The 21363-nt window shown below is 45.6% G+C and overlaps 1 protein-coding gene across 2 annotated transcripts in view; it reads right to left on the bottom strand.

The window, feature by feature from the left end:
- HCN4 (hyperpolarization activated cyclic nucleotide gated potassium channel 4) overlaps window positions 1–21363 on the bottom strand; it is a 108120-nt gene that overhangs the window by 24534 nt on the left and 62223 nt on the right. For both annotated transcript variants that reach the window (XM_030016365.2, XM_030016366.1), the window contains exons 3-4: window positions 19743–19904; window positions 10896–11114 (exon numbers count right to left, since the gene is read on the bottom strand). In XM_030016365.2, the coding sequence (XP_029872225.1) occupies window positions 10896–11114; window positions 19743–19904 (381 nt within the window). The remainder of the gene's footprint in view (window positions 1–10895; window positions 11115–19742; window positions 19905–21363) is intronic.

Genomic DNA, 21363 nt, shown 5'->3' on the forward strand with positions numbered 1-21363 from the left:
CAGGCTGAAGGCCACCACTCTTGCAGCATCAAGCATCAACAGCGACTAACTGAAAGGCCACTAAAAAACTGCATGAGGGAGGGCCTTTCAAAGTGTAGTAGGAGGTACATCTCTTCTCAGCTCTACACTCTAAACAAGATCACGCCTGAGGTCACCAGCAACTCTCAGTGATGGGACAAAGCAAAGGGGTAAGGGTAATCGTGTGTTGAACGTCAACAGCAGAGTGCATGGGGATTAAAGTCGTTGCCTGATAACCCTGAACTGACAGGTCTTCCTGTTTTAACTGAGGCCCTGATACCGTGCAGATCTGGCACTCTCTAAAGCCATTTCATGCCCCCTTGAGTTGGCACCCCTTTGAGTGCCTTTCAGATGTGGCCAGGCCTAACCCAACAGCCCCCTTTTGCCTCCTTTCTCCCTTGTACTTGTCTGTTCAGTCTTCCTACTCATCTCCATGTCCCCAGTCTGACCTGTGCTCAGAGGAACGCACAGAGATTAGTGGCCTCTCTGAGTTCAGCTAAAAAGACTCATTTAGGAATTATTTAAATCTCTCTGAAGACAATCGAGTCCATTTAAATCCTAACTCATTTTTTTAAAATCTGTTTTTCCTCAAATAAGCCCTTGAAGGAGGTATTAATATATCAAAAGGAAACCATTTAGCTGAGTATTTTTCCTTCTATAACTGGCCACTTTCCCTAGTTGTCTCACAACTCCCCTCCCCTTCTACCGAAGCTCAAATCACTCACAGTCCAAAGGGAACTAAATATTTTTAACTCCTTCCATGCCCTCAATCTCTGTCATGAATCCTCCTCTCTCTGGCAGTAATAAATCAGTGGCTGAAAAGGCTCCACTATTTCCTTGCCCTTCTTCTGAACATAAAACGGATCCTGCATCTTCTCTCTTCTTTTGGTCCACACACATCACTCTTCAGAGCTTCAGAGAAATGCTGATTTCCATTTTTGCATCTCAGTTAATTCAAACACACTTACACACTTTCACAGTATGCCTACCGACATGGGCACACACCCATAACCTACTGTAATGAAGGCACTTGGGATGCTTGTCTACCTCTATCCAAAGATAAATATACATTTCCTATACAGAGCTGTTTTACTGTTTACATCCTTCCAGAAACAGGCTGAAATCTCTGTGGGACATAGCTTAATCTTGGTCACAGTCTCCAGATCTGGACTCCATGAAAGTCAACAGAGATGCACTTGCATAAGAAAAAGGAGAATCAAGCAGAGCAATGCATTTTCAGTTAAGTGAAAAATTATGATGCTCTTGACAGTATTTCAAATGCTGGTAGTACACATCCCGTGAGACTGGATTAAGATACACATAAGCAGCCACGACGTACAAAGTTGTGGCTCTATCAAGTAAATTAGTGCTTCACAGGGGTAAAGATCAAGTCATGAGATTCACCAGATGGAGTGTCTTGATGGGACACAGTTGCATCTTTGTTTTATTTAATCTGACCTATGATTAGGAGTAAAACAGTGCAGCTCTCCAGCATTTAATAATGATCAAAACCAAATAAATACTGAGTTCCATTTTTTTTTGTCTTTTAAGTCATTTATATTCCCATCCTCAGGATTTGTTCTATGACCAGATCTACATCTTACTCAAAATGATCAAGACACATGTTCTCATGGAGTCAAATGACTCCAGGAGTGAGCGTTTTAAAGGAAGAAAAGTGAACTTCTGTAACATGATAAAATCATGCCGACACTGCTGGTGTAATCTTTGTTGGTTTCCCTTTACAGGGCTCCGTGCTTGTACATATTTAGTGTCAGTCCTTGCTTATATAATTTTGTTCTTTCCTCTTGCTGAAATTTTGCTGAGAACTGTAACTGGTGCAGACTATCACAGTTTATCCAGAGTCTGCCAACACTTAGGAATGCAGTTGGCTCTACACACATACTCATGCTCGAGAGCACTGCCCTGCTGTTCTCCAACAAGAAAATAGACATTCATAAAATTAAATGTGCACAGGGCTGTCTTCTCCATAGCAATAGGAAGGTGATTGAGAGGGGCTGTATTCAGGCATATGCTGTCCTTTCCATATTCCCCAGCCCCCAGGCAGCAAGAGGATGGGCTTACAGATGAGGCTGAAGCAGGAGCTGGATTCCTTCACAGAGGGAACCAAAGGAAACTCTAAATGAATTAGTAAGTGGAAAGACAGCTGGGTTGCCTGCATGAGAGGAGTGGTAGTTGGGGGGGGGGGATCCGAGTGTGGTACAGGCAAATTGTAGCAGGTTGTATAGGAACCGGTGGTTATTTCGATACCAATTCAACCAAAACAACTCAGACCACATCTAGCACAGCAGCAAACATTATCAGTGCTACTTTTGCTTTCTCATTCATGAGCTAAATGTAAACCCACGTCGATCTACTCTTCAGCTTTGGAAGCTATTTGATAGCTACCTCCATTCTGCAAAAAGCTTTATGTAATGTCCTGGTTCTGAGTTCTTCCAAAGAGTGGGTTAATTTTGTACCACAGCACTAGCTCAATTTTCTACAGGAAGATGACTTTTAAGTGTTGCATGTTAAATGCTGAAAAACATGGAACACTTTTACCCTTACTGCAGTGATACCTTCAGAAATTACCTTACCTAGAATCGGGCTCTTTATTTCTTGCTGTGTTACAAAGACCACAGACACTAGCAGAAAATTCCTGGAGCTTTTTTTCCACTTTCCATACAACATTCACTACACTGAGGATGGCTGCAATGGTCAGCTGCTGTAGCTGCCTCCCCTTGCTGTTAATCAGTAGCTATTCAGGCAAGGATTATGCTTCAGACAATCCCATTTCTGGGCTGTAAGATGTCAACAGGCTGCGTAGGGTCAGTTATGAGCCTGATGAAAACAGTTGTTTACTTCTGCCCATCAGCTGCATTGCTGCAGTAGCCACAGCGCAAGCCAGGGAGCCCCACCACGGGGGATGGTGCCGTTAGCACATAGCGCTGAGTTTGCAGTCATACACCCAGAGGACATGGCCTGGCTCTGCTGCAAGCAATGGAAATGTCTGCTAACTTCAGGGGTCCGAGGAGAGCAGACCCAAGAACTTTGGGATAAATCTCTTTGCCTTAAATGTTGTGGGCAATGCCCCATTTGTATGCTCTTACAAAGGTGCTCAGCCTTAAGGTCTAATCCTGTGCATCACGGGAAGGTGGTGCAATGATGAATGTATTATGTACAAACCTGTACATCATGGCTACAGAAACAGCTTGTTTTCCATGACTAGCTCCAGCCTGGGAAAAGCACCTGAAGAGGATGCCTTGCTGGGTTTTAGAGGTCACATCCTAGCATAAGTCAGTAGTCCAGCATAGGGAACTTTTGGACCTGGTCAATGAATCTTCTATTATTCATTAAGCACTGTGAAACTTGTATCACAGGATATTTTGGAGATGTCAGGTCATGTCACAGGATTACATATCTGGAGGTGTTATGGGGAAAAAGAGATCAACATTACTTTTATCAGAAGAGCAAAATGAGAGAGATGAGGTAAAATCTTGTCACCAGACAAAAGCCAGAGATAGGGAAAAGGGAACAGTGAATCTGTGCAATTTGAAATCAGTATTGCTGGGAGCAGCCTTTTGCCAGGAGAGATGGCTCAGCAGGAAGGCTTAGAACTTCGCATTATGATTTATTTATTTATTTATTTACAGTTCAAGTGCCAAAATGAATTTCAAAACTGATAATGAAGTTTGAAATCCCACACTGGGATAGAAAGAACTGCTGAGGCAAGAGCACTTCCCTTTCCATGACAACACATGCAGTGCGTGCATGCACAAACATACTGCTCAGACCAGGCTGTCATCAACATTGCTCAAGAACAGAACTATTTGTCTGGCTTCCACTCGCAGAAATAAGATGTCAAAATCCTAGCTATAATCACAGTATCTCTGATACAGCAAACCAAGACAAATCCCTAACATAAACCTGCTGACGGAAGGCAATCTACACAGCAGCTTCGTTTCTCCTTCTGTAAAGATGTGCTACAAAGACACTGCAATGTCGCTGACTCCTTCCCTCCCTTGTTCATGTGAGCATGGAGAAGGTACTGCATGTACCCCTGCACTTCATCACAGTCATACAGTCCATATAGGCACTGCCGCCCCTAAGACGGACACTCACACACCTGGGCACTGAACTGTCTGCTTTAAGTGCTGACTGATCACCACCGCATAGATATCAAGACATGTTTTACAGCTTCAGAATGGGGCTTCTTTTAGTAACACATGGGTAAACAGTTTCAAGGAATAGTAAGTTCACCAATGAAATATTCTTTTGCAAGAACAAAAACTACTCAACCCCAGTTTAGTTAAGGCCATAAAGGGAAGGCAATTTGAACTGCAAGATGTTTTTAAAAGAAACCATTAGGTTTTCCTTCAGAAAACATTTCCATTTGATAACCAGCCCAGGATTCTTTCATGAAAAGCACTAAATAACCTTAAAACAACTGACACAAATTTCTGATTTTTTGGTTTAGCTGAACTGAACAAATCATTATTTATACCACGCCATTACCTATTTCTTACAAACATTCTTCTAAAATCATGATGGATGTGGTATCTGTAAAAGGACAGCTGCCTTGCAGCACTGGATGCACAATCCTGAGCCAGCCATTCTCACCAAATCTTGGCTGCTTATTCCCTAAAAGCAGTTAGAGACTGAATCACAGAGTTGAAGAATGATATAAGTTGGAAGGCACCTCTGAGGATCGGTCATGTGGTCCACATCCCCACTCAAAGGAGGGCCAGCTTACGTCAGGTTGCAATATTCTGGCAGCCTCCTTGGACTTACTATCTCATGTGGGTGGGTATGCAGAGCAGGTGGGGATGGAGGACCCTTTGCTATTCCAGCCATTCTTTAATACGTCAGGGGGGAAGCTGGACCCCTCCTGTTAACTTAAGCTGCATTTAACCTTGCTCCTTTCACTTGCTGACTCTGGACTGCAAACCAGCCAGAAAACCCAGTCCTGATTACAGAAAAAACTACCTAGAGGCAGTGCTGAAACACCAAGCCCAGTGCACATCAGAAGCCCTTCCTTCTAGATACAATCAATAAAGCACATCATTTATAAGCCTTGTTATCAACCCCAAATGCTTTGATTGACAGTAACATGGGATATAATAGTTCTCAGGCCATCTCTTAACAGACTGAGATAATACACAACTAGTGCAGTCATAACAGGATAAAGCAAGGCTCTCCAAACTTTTTCCAATTAGGAAATTTGATTAAATTATGCATTTGATTAAATTTTTCAGACACCTTTAATTTCTGGAGTGCCACACACTCCCTACCCTCTCCTTCACACACATTACCAGAAGAGTAAGGAAACTTTGCAGCTTTCCTGACATCCAGAACTGAGACGTTAGCTCAGGAGGGGACTTCTACACAACCCCTTTGAACTCCAGGAATCTGGAAATGTCACCTGAGAACCTACAGACATTGGTGACCAATCATCTTGGGAATTTCACTTCAAATCCTGTCCAGACTGGTAATAAACATGAAATTTCTGATCTGACAGCTTTGTGGCAGAGTAGGCGTGGGAATAATGATGGTCTTTGCCCAACTCCACACTAGCAGAGCAGCTGACACTAGTTATTTTAATGTATCTGTGCTGTGTCGTCCCCAAGGTAGCACTGGCTGAGCCAACCCTGGAGCCACAAGAATTAATACTGCTTTGGTACAGTGCTGTGCTTGAGTTAATTAGCTCTGCTTAAAGGAGGGGTGGAGAGGGGCTAATCAGCAAGGGCATGTTGCCAGGCTAATGTGATTATACTGTATTCAGGACCCCAGCTAGGATCTCTGCACTGAATTCCCTACATACGTTCATTTGGAGGCAGCTCAGAACACCAAACTGCACAGCAGAACAGCCTAAAAACACAGGAGTAGCCATGAAGGGTCAGGCTGAGGGCTCCTCTCACCTGTTGGTGTGTCTCTGACAGTTTCAGGTGCTTTGAGGAAAAGGAGAACGAATGAGAGAGGCACACAGCAATCCAGCTCCTGGCCATACCTTCCTAGCTTTTCTGACAAAAGCAGATTAGGGATACCCACTGTCAGGGGTTGTATCTGCATGTTAGCATTCAACATTTGAAAGATTTTCCTTACACGAATTTGTCTGAATATTCTGCAGCTAATCAAACTTTGGACCTCTGCAGCACCCTGTAGCTGTTAGAGTTCTACAGTTTAATTACATACCATAAAAAAACCCAAATCACTCCTTAAACCTGTTGCCTAGTAAGACTCTATACTGCCGGTCTCCAAAAAACAGCAAGGACTAACTAAGCCCAGAAGACAGATTTTCAGCTCTTGTAGTAGACAGGCACAATGGCAGTGTCTCACTTTCCCTGTAATTAATATTGGTCTAACATCTGCTTTGTCCTCCAATAGAGATGGCATGTTCCAGTTGTTATGCTTCAGCATTTACAATTACTAAATTTTCCCCAATTACTCTTTGTTGAATTCAGGCTGATGACAGAAGGGCTGAAGTGTTGATTGTTGGACAGTAAAGTGCTTTTTTGCTTGGATAGCCAGACCATGGGATAAACCTGTGGCAAGAAGGACTGTGCTGATGATTAAGCAGGGCTGTTTCAGGAACTGAGAGGTGATAGCATTAGTGCTTCTGTAGGATTTATAGTCTGATTCTCTCTTTAGTGTTACCTGCTTGCCCACTTGCAACTGTGCTGCAGCAGGTGCTTCTTTAGAATAATGACAAGTGAATATGCAAGTATCTATCCAGTTTCAATATATATTTTAAGAACAAGAGGCATTGGATAGACTGGCCAGGGAGGAAGAGGAGCAGGGGAATGAATGTGGAGTGCAGAGAGTTTGAAAGAATGCCAGTGTAGCAGACAGATCTTGAGGAGAGATGAGGCTCTGGAAGGAGAGATTACGGCTTTACTGGGCTCTGCAATGCTGACAGCAGCAATTCCTACCTCTCATCAGTCATTCTTCCATATGTACCTGAGAAGATAACACACGAGAGTTGAGCCTCTCTGCAGGATGCCCATCACTGCTTGCATCCTGCTGGGATGGGAGAGTGAAGCCCAGAGTCTCTCTCGGCTTTGTTCCAAGGAGCATGGCTGCAGTGAGCAGCACAATCACTGCTCTCAAAAGCCTCAAGGTTACAGAGTCTGCTGGGGAGGATGGTGTGTATGTGTGTGGTGACTTGACATAAATATTAATCCAGCTGAGCTTTAGGATTAGAGAAAGAAATTAATAGGGGAATCTGCAGAAAGCATGAAAATAACTTGCATATCGGTTTAGTTTATTCATCTCCTGGGCAGGAAACACTCTTCCTCTCTTGTGAGCCACAGTTCCTGCAGGTTGTGGGGTAATTTTGCAGTCAATTATGAACTTACATGTTAAGGCTTGAGCTGATCCACAAACAGCTGAAAAGGGCCTTGCACCTCTGCTCTTGCTTATGACTTCCTCCACCAGCACCCTGCACCAGCCCTGGAACTCAGTGGACTCTACAGTAAGCTAATTCAACCCACTAATCTGGCAGAAAACTAATCTGGAAAAAAGAAATCAGCTCAGTAAAGGTCTGAGAAGCATGAAAGGTGGTGCACAAGAGTGAAACGGTGCAGTTGAGAATAGTGGCAGGGAGCACTGGGTGAGAACGGGTATGTGAGGCTTCCCCACTTTGGTCAAAGCTGTCGAATCAATTCAGTTATAATATGTAACTGCACAGCATGACTTTGGGAAATTTTTCTATCAGAATCCTTCAGGATGGACTTGTAGTAATACTCTCTTACATGTAGGAAATAGACACCAATCTTGGGTGCAAAAATATTTTGGAGTTAGACACCAGACTGGGTTAAGAGAGAAGAGTCAGCTCCTGATCCTGCCACTGACTCTCTCTGTGACCATGGGCAAGTAATTTAGGGCATGACACACTCTGCAATGCAAGATGGGACAGACAGGTCCCTTCTAACTTTGCCTCTGGGACCAGAAATAAAACAGTCACTTCAGAGTACCAGATCTAAAGAGCTATTCTGATTCAGAGCTTTTTAAGGGAGGCACAGAGCCAGACGTACTTGATGGCTGTGCCACTTCCAGTGTCTAAGCTGGTGTGAGTGCTCTGTGCCACATGGGACTCTCCACTTGTACCCAGAAACCTTGACACTACACTGTCATGGAAGGTACAACTTCCCTCTCCAAATTCCCCATGCTTCCTACCACCCCATCGATCCGCTACAGCTTCCCTGCCTTGCAGAAACCAGTATAGCATGAAGTCAGATGCTACAGGAGGAGATTTAGACAGGACTGGGATTGAATGTCCAAATGTACAATGAATCCAACCCAGAGTGAGACAAGCCTGCTACTGAAGCCAACAGACAGCACATCTTGGCTTTTATTCCTGTTCTCAAAAGCCCTGTTTGTACAAGTGAAGAACAAGTTGGTTTGGCAGAGATCTAGACAATCTGAAACTTTACCACAAATTCACTCCTGAACCTTGTCCTGAAGGTTACACAAAGCAAAGCCTGTCAGTACTGTTACTAGCTATAACCTTCTGTCCTGTTACTACATTATTTCTGCTATTCCTCTCCCTCCCCACCCTCTCTCCTTTCTTTGGCTACTGCCAGAACAGCTGCTAAAGTCTCTGTAGCCTGAGCCTCTGCCCAGGTGAGAGGCAGAGCCCTGTTTGCAGCCCAAAGGTGTACTCAGCAGAGGTCTCTCAACTGCTGTCTGCTTCCACCAATCGACCTCCAAACTTGTTGAGATTCTTTGCTTATAATATGCTTCAACAGACACATTGTCCCATGAGGACTGAACTAAATTGAGTTGCAGGGCTGCAAATCACGAAGCAGCCTCATTTTAATTATGGCTATTCAAGTGCTAAGGAATGCAGAAAGTAAATACATATTTGTTTTTAGGCCATCATTTGTCCCATTTGCAAGAGGAAAATGAACGTACTCAATCCCTGAGGCATTAATCCTAGGAGAATACCTTGGGAAATGAACCTGCTATAAGCACTACACAAGAAATACACCCTTTTTTAAATCCTTTACTCACTGCTTTTGTCGCAAAGCTTTTCTCCTGGATCTGTTAACCCTCTCGTTCACATCTCCACATTCTAATAAGGCTTTAGCATTTCACACTTCTTCTGCCACCCCCACCGCAGTCCTTGCTGGCTTACTGGTGACTTATTTCCCTGAGCACTGACTGGAATCCAACTTCCAGGGTCAAGTTCTACCCTTGTCTTCAGACCTGGCTTGAGAAAAAAATCATAGTGCCCAGTCCTGTAGGTGTAAACTTGGCTGCAGCTAGGTTGACCAGGTGGTTGGATTTGCAAATCAGTCCTTGACTTCTATGCTACTTCAAACACATTTGAATATATACTCTGCATACACAGATTTGATCAGCTTGCACTCCTAGTGCTGCAGTGTCCTTCTCTTTGGCATGCTTTACCCTCAATTAGAATTAGTCCAGCCAATCTGTAACACAGTGGTAAAACTCTCTACAAAGCCCAGTGCTCCAGTTGCATCCCAGTCCTCCACACTTCTCCCAGGCTTTTCCCACTTTTGGCCCTAGCTGTGGTTTGAGATCATCCCTATCCTCAAAGCATGATTCAGCCTCTGGTCTTCTTTGCTTTCACTCTCTGCCCTACTCTCTTTCCAGGGTGCAGCATTGTAATCCTCATGTCTCAAACCTGTTCTTAGGCCATCTAACAAATCCTTTCTCCCATCTCCACCCTGAACCAAAAATTCACCTAGCCTGTGCATGCTAGCCATAGTTTACCCACTTGAATAACACCTAGCCTTTCACCTAATCAAACTGCACCTGGCAGGGTCAGAATAGGGCTAGCAACTAATTCTTCCTCTTCTTAATCTTCAGATCAAATGTATCCATAAGATCCTGACCAGAACACCTCCTTGCCTACAGCATCCTCAGCCCTACTAATCAAGGGCAGTTACTTTTGTTGATGCCTAAAAGTAACCTACAGCCTTTGTGGTGAAGTCCCTTCCTCACCTCTGAGCTGCACAGGCCCTTGCTCTTAGTTGCACACAGTCACTCTTCAATTAGCTCTCCTGTTTTGTGGAGGTGCAGGCCTACTGGTTCAACCAGAAGTTGAAGGCAGAAGTTTTGCCTGTCTATGTCCTAAAGGTAAAAGTATCATTGCACCAGCAGCCCCTTTGCTTTAGATAACAAAATGTCATTGTACAGATAGCGATATACTGAAGGCACGGAAAGAGGGAAGGAATTGATGCAGTTCCATGAGATACCCCTCATCAGCTGAATCACAGTAACTGACCCTGTTTGTCCCTTACCATCTTACAAATTCACAGCATCACCTTAAACCCACCACCACCAGTTACTGCTGCTGCAGTGGTAACCTGATCAGTTGTGACATTTCTGTCTGTGCCCTACATTATGCAATCCAACAACTGTGCAATTAATTTGATAGCTACCTGGGGAACCTGTTCGGAGCTCCTGAGCTTTGATCTGTGCTTTGGGGTTTGTTATGTAGTTTCACTCATGAGCACTGAAGTGAATAATCCAGATACTTTTAAAGAAAGTACTTGCTAAACAAAAGATGCACATTCTGGAACATTCACTTGGGATTTGAAACAAGATCTCGGAAAGGAAAAAGTGACTCCCAATTTTAGATACCAGTGACATTGATAATGTTGATCTAAAAAGACAGTCAGAGACAACAAGAATCACCCACTTGCCCTACTATTATTCATCTGATCTTGCATCTATTTCCTCCTGAGGGTCTGTTTGAGCAAACGGATGGGTATGATTACCAATAAACTGCCATGGTGACAAAGACACCGCTCCTTTGGCCTCTCACATGGGTCACTGACAGCCCTAGCTTCCTCCAGACAGTGCAAAAACCACCCCTGGGTCACATAAGGGTTGCAAAGCCCAGTCCTTACCTTCTCCTGGTACTGACGCCGTGAGGAGTCCAGAGACTGGATTAGGGCTGTGGCATGGCCGATGAACATGGCATAGCAGGTGGCACCGACAATCATGCTCAGCATAGTGAGCCACACATCTGACATGCCAACGGGCGCCTGCTGCCCATACCCAATGCAGAGCATGTGACTCATTGCCTTGAACAGCGCATAGGAATACTGCTTCCCCCAGGAGTCATTCTAAAGAGACAGATAGACAGACAAAGCTTTAGCAGTGGGACAAGACATTCTCTGAGATATACATATTTCAGAAAAGGATACCTAACATTAGACCCAAAAGTCCATGTTTAAAGCACCTCTATATGTTAAACAGGCAATTTAATTCTTTGATGGCTTGGAAGTGCTGGGCACAGTCAATTTCAAAAAAAAAAAAAAAAAAGCCCAAATTTAGTCATCTGACATTAACTGACTTTGGCCAGGGTTTTTTACAAATTCCATGTACTCTTTCCAGCAAAACTTTCCAGAAAGGAAGCCAGACAGTCTGACACACTGGTAACCTGGGATAAACTTAGATGATGCATTGGGATATTTTCAAAATGACCCACATGTGGGAGAAGGAACTGAAGCAAATGATTATTTCACTGGGAAATGGACTTTAACAGAGAACTGGTAAAAGACAGCCTGAGCAAGGTTGCCAGCAGCAAGATCTTAGAGTGGGCAAAATCACTCCCCAGCAATTTAGGAAATGGTCAGGTTATCTGGTCATTACCTGAAGAGATGGGAAGGGCAGAAAATTAAGATGATAATGTCCAGACGGCAAGTTCTTCTCAGTGTAAAACAGGGCTTTTTTCAAGGAGCTGAGAAAACTACAAATGGTCTCATTTGAGAGATGCAATAAACCACTGTGAGAAGCCAGCTGAAGTCAACGGCTTCTTTCGGACACCCTGTGCTCTCCCACTGCAACTAACACAAGAAGCACCTGAGCAATTACATCATGGGGTAGGGAGGAAAAAAAGCATAAGTTTCATGATAATTCTGATGAGCTTGAGTTCATGGAACAGCTCAAGGTACATTTACTATCCTGTGGGTATTATATGCTAGCAAGTCCTTGCCACAAAACCTTGTAAAATAAATGCACTGTCATCACACATTGCTGTTACAAGGTACGTGAAAAAATACCTCTGCTACAGTGACATTCATTGCAGCACATAATCTGTATATTCATCAGTCTTCTTTCTGTTCCTAGGAAGGTGTTAACATTATGGCTATAGCTGTGGAGATACATATACCATGGCAACTTAGAAGGTCATTGTACAGAAGGCCTGTACAAATAGGCAAGCAATACTTTTGTGAACTCCCTTCAGAGAGAAGCAGCAGCCTCCGCACCACTGACCAGCAATGCTGGGAGCCCTGGAGTTGACTGGATACCTCCTTGGAGGTGTCTAATCACAGTCAGCCGGATGGCTGATGACCTCTCTGCAAACAGCTCTCTAAGTGTCACTAACATTGATGGAAATTTTTCAGTAAGCTTACAAGTAGTAAACAGAAGCAAAGCGTACTGTTGCTGTTTGTGAGCTGTGGCAAAGAGCTGGAACCTCTGGAGAGTGTTAATGCTTGGTTAGGAGATAAGCACATGGACAAAGACAGGCGATAGTGTTACCCTGGCCATATTCAGTTACATTATGCAAGACAGGCCTGATTCACACTGCAACAAGAAGGGCAAAGCAACAGAAGTGGCAGCAAAGCGGACACAGAAGCAGCAGCACATTCACAGCCCCAGAAGAGACTGCTCCCTGCTGGCGCCAGCCTGTCTGGGCTCACCTTCTGAACAAAGCAAGAACCTGTTCACCTCCTGCACTGGAAAAAACTACCCTTGAGTCAACAGAGAGACAAGAGACAATGTGGCCATTGGTGTCTCTATTCCTGGCCGTGCAGCCGGCTTGCCAGTGTGTGAGGAGCCGCAGCCCAAAGGGGAGCCTGCTACAGATGAAGGCAAAGAGTATTAGCACTCTGCTGCCCATACTGGGCAGCAGGAAGGATCCGACCACGGGCACTGCCTGAGGTGTAAGCAGCAAAGGAGTGAATCCGCGTGCTCCTTTGCCTCACCCGTGTCTATGCTGTGGCCCCTAGAGTCCTGGCCGAAGAAGTGTGTGGGGGGCATTTTTCTACCACCCAGGTTTTGTGTCATTTTGCAGACCCACTTCTGATCTGTGAAGGCATCAAACATCTCACACACCTTACACAGGCATCCCTGTATCTTCACTGTTAACATTTCCAGGAGCCGGAGTCCCTTTCCCTCAGCCCTGTAGTACTAGCAGTCATAAAGCCGTGGTCCCTGCACTTACAGAATGGCAAATGCTGTAAACTGTATGGCTTTAGCCCATCTATGGTCCATGCTTCAGCAGGGAAGTTGTCACCCTGAGACAACAGGCAGGAGCAGTCACACTTGACCAACCTTTGCTTAAAATGGTGTACCACTTGTAAAGGTAGGCAGGACATTCACAGCTTTACTGGGGAACAGGTAGTAGTGCAGGTGTCCTGTCCCATCCCTTCCTTGTTAAATTAATTCCTTTCCCATGCAGGCATTTCTCACTGGACATTGCAGAAATGCTGCTGCCTTCCAAGTTCAGTGTGGCAGTAGTTTAACAGGGCAGCACATCTCCACAACAGAATTGAGAGCAGGGAGAAAAGAAATGCCAAGCTGAAATTCCAAAGGGAATGTGGGGAGACAGAGTAAGAATAGCTGAGCTGGAATTTGATATATCAGGGAACTGGCTGCCAGGGTCTTTAATTGCCATGAACGATCAGGGCCTAAGAGGAACATCTGGGTATCAGGCAGGTTCAAGTTTTAAAAGCCATTCTTCCAGCAACTTGCTGCTCAGGAGTGCTGTTTATGAGGAAGCTTGCCAGTATTTTGTAGGAATTAGTCATCCAAAACTACAACATCCAATATCACTGAGCCTCCATTGCCTGCAGAAACACTTCTGGCTCCCTGGGAAGTCTACACTTACAAGTCACAACCCCAATTCCCATCAGCAGCATGGCTCCCTGTGAGCACAGCCTGCTTCGTGCCAGACTGAGGAGATCGCTGAGTAATGACAGACTGAGGGACAAGAGCTGGAGAAAAACATGGAGTGTTTAAAAAAATATCCTGAGCAATGTGGTCTACTGGGAGAAGAGATCAAGGGCTGCTGAAAGAGAGGCACTTCCATGAAGGGGAAACCTTTCAGAGCAATTACGTTTAGGACACAACCTCCGAGCTCTTTGAGCATCTGTAAAGAGCACTGGATCCTCATGGCACAGTCTATGCGATGACTCTTTGCTTACAGGTTTCAGTATATCTTTAGTTTTTAGGCCTGCTCTACACTCTTTTGTTTTCCACAGAATAAGCAGGCAGGTCAAGAATGCAGCACTTTAAGCCAGACTAGTAGTAGTGGTTCCAAATGTACTGTGGACACAAGTTTACTAGCATCATGGTGCCTTATACTGATACAGCTTGTTTCTGTAAGAGCCATACCCCTACACTCAATATACCACTATGCCAGTCCCCGCAGTGGGAGGGTTGTACTACTTCAAATATACTGGAGTGGTTAAAATGGCCCATTAGGGTAGGTAAATGAGGCCTTAAACTGCAGAAAGAAAATCACTCCTCGTTAACCAAATCTCAAAGCAAGCTAAAATGGAGCTACAGATCTGTGCTTGAACATAGTCCGGAGGGATGTTATCTCAGACACATGCCAGGCACTAAGAGCATTTGCAAAAGCAAGTTAAAATTACTTTGAAGCTGTTTCTCAGACTAGCTTGTTTTTAACATCCACACTGGCAGTACTATAAGGGTTTCTCTGGGATTAGTGTCTGGACTGCAATGCCTCTGCTCAGATCCACCCTTGAATACTTGGAGACATGTTCCTAGAACTCTTCAAAGGCAGTGTTGGGTTCTGCAGTATCTTACAGAAGCACCTAAAGAAACGGTATGGTGTCTTACAGGATGTTCTGGGTTTGATATACATGTGAGTGCACCTGGTTGAGCCCTTACTGGAGAAGATTAGAGAGAAGTAAAGACACAGAGAAGTACTGACAAATTCTTGGCATACAGGCATAGTCCACAGGCACAATGTTATGCCTGTCTTACACTACTAACATTTCACAGTATTAAGGAGCTGTCTGTAGTGAAAGGGCATATTTCAATCTTGTGAACTCCTACATTTGTCTCAGCAGTGATCTTATCAACAGAGTTGTTACTTGGGGGTTGCTACTGCACGCCACTTGTGTCAAGCTGCGAAATAAGGCCTCTGAACATCACTGCCCTCCCCTGGACAACACTGCAACTGCTGGGCCAGGAAAACAAACCGTCAGATCCAGTTTAAAGCAAGGGAATAGTGGGACAAGAAATGGAGATGACAGGTCGAACTTCACATCGGACAGAACCTGCCTGTTCTGGGCTTATTTCCATGGACAGCTTTGCATGGCCTTCACCTCAAAGAAGATATTTTCTCAGGACTCTGAGTGCACCAGCCTTAACTGCCCCAGTCAGCCTTGCCTGGGACTGCCACCCATGCACCCATTGTTCCCGGAGCTCCATTTCAGCGCAGGCCTGAGCACCCAGACCTTGCCTGAGCTAGCTGTACCTGTGCCCAGCCCTGGGCCCTGAACATACGCTTTAGCCTTGTTTCCAGCCTTGCCTCTCACCCCATCTCTTGCTGCTCCTAACCAGACTCCCAGAGTAGACCCTGGACATGACTGTCACCCTGCCTTCGCTGAAATGGTCAATGGACCCTGTTATCACCACTTCTGCTTTGCCCACCCTGTTTCGGACTGGTAGGACTGTGCCCTAGTTGCCGAGCGCACTGCCTGTGCAGTGGTCACCCTTGGCTCCTGGCTCATATCCCATCGTGGAGCAGCCCTATTCTTGCTGCTCACTGACAGACTTTATGAAACATGATAATCTACTACACAGCTTCATATGCCTGCTGAGTGAGGGTAGGAGGGATCTGCTGGACCAGAGGCCTGGGGGGAGTGAGGAATCACACAGGAGATTGCTCTGTGTTCCACAACACATGCTGCATCTGTTTCTCTTCCTCCTTTCTATCAGCAACACTACAAGAATGTGTTGGGGGGCGGGGAGGGGGGTTTAAGCTCAAAAGGAAAGCTACTCTCCTTCTTTTGGTAGAAGGGAAGACGGAAGACGATTAGTATTTCCTATGCAAGGTCGCTGCATTTGACATGGGGATATTTGCCTTCCCTGCAGGGTTTATCAGTTCAGCACAATACCCAAAGGAGTGAACCACGTGCTTCCAACAGCTTTCAGGTCTCAGCAGAGCTCAGATTTCTCTGATGAGGAGCTGCCAGGCAAGGGTCTTGGGGAGATGCTGCTGCCCGCACACATGCCGCTCTGCAGCTGACTCACTAGCTTTTCTCTTTTTAATAAAGTGCCCTGTAGGGAAGCTAATGCTGAAGCCCCTGAGACTGGGGCTGAGCAATTAATACTGAAAACATCCTTTCCTGCCATTTCAGAGCCAGTTCAGAAAGAAGTCAGAGACTCACTCCTTGTACAATTGCTAAAGATGAAACATGGTGCATGTAGAAAACACCAAGATGAATTGGACCCAGGGATTTATCAAGCCCCCGATATGCTTTTGGCAATACCAGACCCTTCACAGATCCCCTGGAAGAGGATCAAACCTTTAGGAAGCAGATGGAAGGTGATGAATCTTCTTTCCCTGCTGTGTCGGAATCAGAGCTGGTTTTGCGGACTGCCAAGTGACTAGGTGGGAAACTCCGGTGGAAGAGCAGCACCAGCATACTCGAGGAGAAAGCCTCCAAAGCATTTGGCACCTCACTTTCAGCTCCCTTTGGCTGTAGCAGCTTCAGAAGATTCCTTTTTTTCCTACAGTGGTTCCCTTCCAGCTTTTTGGCTCCTGTGTGTAATCAGGGCAGTCGTGCACCAAGTATATTTGTCTCCTCAAAGCTGTGACCAGGTCAGTACAAAATGTCCCGAAATCCAACCTACCAACTCCCTGTCACAGACAGATGCCATCCTGGCCTCCCACCTTCCAACCCCGTCCATCACAAGTCTCAAATAGAGCCATTCTGGAAACTATCAAGATCTTGGCACCAAAGTCTGAGAACAGCCCAGACCACTGGTTTCTTGTTGTTTCCTGACTCAGTGGCCTCTCCTATTACTTCACTATAGACTATATGTAAATTGTTGCACTAATCATGCCATCCAGATTCATCACTGGTCCCAATGACACATCTGGAAATCTTCTCAGGAGATTAGAGGACAGAACCTTAATGTGAGAAGAAAATAGCTGATTCCAGAAGAACTAATTATTCTGTTTGTTAAATGTTCTAAAACCAAGCTATTTTGGGACTGGCATATTCCTGTACAGCTTCTGGAGTGAAAGCCACCTGAACTATAGGTGGGGCATATAACAGTCTCTCCAGCTCTTCATCCCAATTTCCTGAGGCTCCATTTCTGAGACAGTCACTGAGATAATAATTTTTTTCACTTTTATTAAGTGGAAAAAGTGAAGGTGATTTAGCTGTAGAGGAGAAGCGCAAAAAATCACACAAGGCAAGTTTAATTCCCAGCTTCACAGGCTCTCAAGGCTGCAGCATGAGCCCTTGCCTGGTAAAGGTCTGCTCTAGATAGAAACTTTCTACCCTGCCCCTCCTGGAGACTCTGCTGAGCCCTCCTGCCTGTGGAATGCATCCTTCCCCCCTCTCCTCAGTCTTGCTGCTAAGAAAGGTGCCTAAGCTAAATCTTTTCTTCCTTTGTCCTGTCTCCTGCCACCTTTCAAGACCCTCTCCCTTCACTACAGTTACCTTGATGGTCATTTATAGCCTTTGATCACAGTCTGGCCCAGGTAACTCTTTTTCTAGGTTATATGAATTTAGCTGTGTTTCCCTTCTCATCACGCTCTGATCCCAATATGTTTGCAGCTCTTTGTTCCACTGGGTTACACAAGTGGTTTTCCGGCTTTACAGCCTGAGTGAAAAGTGTCCAAGAGCTAATTTGCATTAGCTTGTGCCATGCATTTCTGCAACATACTCAGTACAACCCCAGGTCTCAGACTGTTTTAGATACCCACCATTACAGTATTTACTTATCCTCAGAAGCATCTGGGGAGGGAGAGCTCTCTGAGACTCCCATCTGACTTGCCAACAGAACAGAGTTGGGAACTGAACCCAGGTGTCCCACTTTCAATCAGTGCTCCAGCCACTGGATTATTCTTCCTCTTACTGCATGTGTCTGCCATTGCTAGTTATTGTCTTCTGTGAAGGTTTTCCATGCACCAGTTACCAGTAGACCTGGTTGTTTTGACTCTTCAGGTCACATTGCAGCTTGTGTTGCAGCTCGTGTTGCAGTTCTCATCTGTTGGCCTTTGAGCCAAGCGTGCTACTCACACTTGTAACTCTGCAACCCTAGCTTTTACCTCTTCCCCCAGGGTTGGATGGGAAAGTAGATAGAAGTTGTTGCCATCAGACAACAGCCTCCACCCAAATGTTAGGGTAAAGGAAACATGGTTCAAATCTGCTGCTCTGAAGCTGTCCTGCAAGGGCACCATAGCCAAGTCACTTCATTGGATGGGGATGATACCTGTCTGCACCTCTGAGCTCTCCAGGATGAGGAGCTGTATGTCCTTTTGAACTTGAATAGCACAAGCACAATGGGGCCCTGATCTTTCATTGTTCCTGCCATATAAATAATAAAAAGGCAGCATGGGGGAAGATAAGGCAGCTGCTGCATGGGTTGTTCTTCCACTGTAGATAAATAAAGGGTTCTCGTCTCCAGAACTGTCAGTCTGGCACCTTTCAACAGCAGGAAGTGAATTATTATTGCAGAGGGAAGAAATGAATAAATAAACAGACGACTTTTTCATGGATGCTCACTCTTCTCAGGCATGGGCAGCATGTGCCCACAGCTCCGCATGTGGGAGGCATGGGAAGTTGGCAGTTCTTTTATACATTTTACATTTGTTCTGTTCTGCCCGACTGCCTGATTTTTTTTTTTTTTTTTTTTTAAGAAGAAATTGGCTGGGGGAATCTGGAGGTTAAGAGCTGCAATGAGAGGCAATTTTTTAAGCTTTGTCAGTTTTTGCTGCTTAATCAACTGGACATTGTCCCTTTGAATAAAAGATCCTGAATTCTCAGCGAAATGGTTGAAAGGTACCATGAACTCCCTGTGCATTTACCATATGGTATAAATCTCCCTCACAGCAAACAGCAGAGTGAGCAGCACAGCTTGGGACGTTATTGGGAAGTCTGGCTACTGATTCCATGATGGGAGGCCGAACTGTGCCTTGGCGGAGTCTGTTTCAGCCCCCTCTAATGGGATATTGTGCAGCTCCCCAGGGAGAAGGGTGGGTGATGACACCAACCCTTCAAGTGGATATGCAGCAGAAGGCTTAACAGTTTCCTTGGAACCAGTGATGGAAATTATGGATCAGTCCCGGCTATGGCTCTAGGACCCCCTCTGCCTCCTGCCTTTGGCTCAGAACACCCAGATACCAGCAGAAAACCGTTTCCATTCTTGTTCTTTGCTGTTTCCTGCCAGGAGGGGGAGCCTGGCTCCTGCCTTCTACTGCAGGCAGCCCGCAGCAGGCTCTGCTGGGGCTGGTTCCTGCTCTGCAGCCCTGAGACTGTCTGGTTGCAGAGACCGCCTCCAAGGAGTCTCCATGCCCACAGTGCCGTGGCTTTACAAGTGCCTGCTGGACAGTGGAGGAAGGCCCTAAAAGGAGGTGGGAGGAAATGGGAAGCTGGGGGATGCCACGTTAGTGCTGGGAGGTCAATGCTGAAATGGTGATGCTGTGACCGAGGGCCTGGGTTTAGGGCCATGAGGGAGCAAGCAGGGCAGGCACTTACCACCATGCGGTTGAGGGACACCCAACAATCGTCAGGGAAGTCCTGCAGCATAGGCACAAGGAACTGGAGGCAGCCATCCCAGTGACACAGCAGCAACATCATCCCAATCAGGTTCACAATCCGCACCACCGCACTGGCCAGATCGTAGGTCATGTGGAAGATCTGCGGGGGACAACAGGGAGCAGATTAGATGGCAGCTCCCCAAACAGCCAACCCAACATAATTAGATGCAGTACCAGGGTCAAGAACCTTGCTAAAGTAACAGAAAAGGCTGCATCAGCTCAGCTCAGGTCAGTCACAGTATGCAGGCAGAACCAGCTGAAAAACAGATTAAAAACCAAAATACAAAATCATAATCATTGACCCCTCTTGCCCTTTGATTTTGCCTTCTAATTTACATTAAAAGCTCCACAATTCATTTTATAAAATAAATTGGTTGCAAATATTTCTGGAACATCAGCCACTCCTCAGAAATAAACTCTATCATTACATGTTTTTAACTGCAATGCCCTTCTTTGATTTCTGCTGTTGCTGAATATATGCCACACAGTGACCCATGGTGGAAGCTGTCTTTGTACTGGATGTCAGATGCAGTCTCTGCAAGTATCAAACACAAGAAAGTATGGCCTCAAACTCAGCAGTGACTTCTAGAAGAGGATCTGATTCAACTATTTTCTTGTATTTCTTGTATCCTGCTGCTATATCACTTCCAGTCTTACGTGAAGGTGGGCAAGGAAAAGATAAACATGGCGGAGCTGTGTAGCAGTTCTTAGCAAGGAAGCCCAGAAACCTGTCAACAGGCAACAGCAACCACACCTCTGCAGTCCATTCTCTAATGCAAAGGGAGTCTATGGCCGTGTTGTCCGTAGTGCTAGTCATAAACAGGACACACTGAGAAATCCAGGTGCCCTATTACCAAACCTGCATATGCAGTCAAGAATTACTTGATGGACACTATTTTTTTCCTATGCGTGGTGTGTTGCAGAGACATTGGGTGTGCTTGGCTCTTTTATGCCCAGCTTTGTGATGACTGTTAGACACACAGGGCATGCCAGAGACTGCTATCCTGAGCTACGTATCTGCCCAGGTTTGGTTTTCCCTACCTTACAACATGCCACAGTGAGGAGAGATGGGCTCTGGAGAGCGTGGCTGGCCCTGGGTGGCTCAGCACAGAGCCCACCTTCTGGCCTCTTTTGCCATTAACACAGCTCATGAAGAGAAATCTTCAAACTGTCACTGGGCAATGGTTTGGATCCAGTAAGGACCATACACTTAGTCCTCACAGTGTGCTGGCTTCCAGCTAAAGAAGCCTACTGCATCACCCTGAAAACAGAGACCCTGAACACATCTGGCATCGTCTCCCACATACTGCTATGTCACCACAGCAATTTGTGACAGAGCCAGGATGGATGGAAGCCTGACAGCCATGCCCACAGCCCTGCCAACATGTCCTGCCCTAGAGCCTCCTCTGGAGAAATGTTAATCACTGCTCCCCACACACGGTCTGGCTGTTTCTGGTAGAGGAGGAGTGAAATATTTGGACAGCTGTGTGTGAACAAAGTGGAGAAACTCACTGCTGTCAGCTGCTGTAGCTGGGCCTTCTCAGGAGGCCTCCCCATGG

The sequence above is a fragment of the Aquila chrysaetos genome, chromosome 5 (assembly GCF_900496995.4).
Source record: "Aquila chrysaetos chrysaetos chromosome 5, bAquChr1.4, whole genome shotgun sequence".
Classification (NCBI taxonomy): domain Eukaryota; kingdom Metazoa; phylum Chordata; class Aves; order Accipitriformes; family Accipitridae; genus Aquila; species Aquila chrysaetos.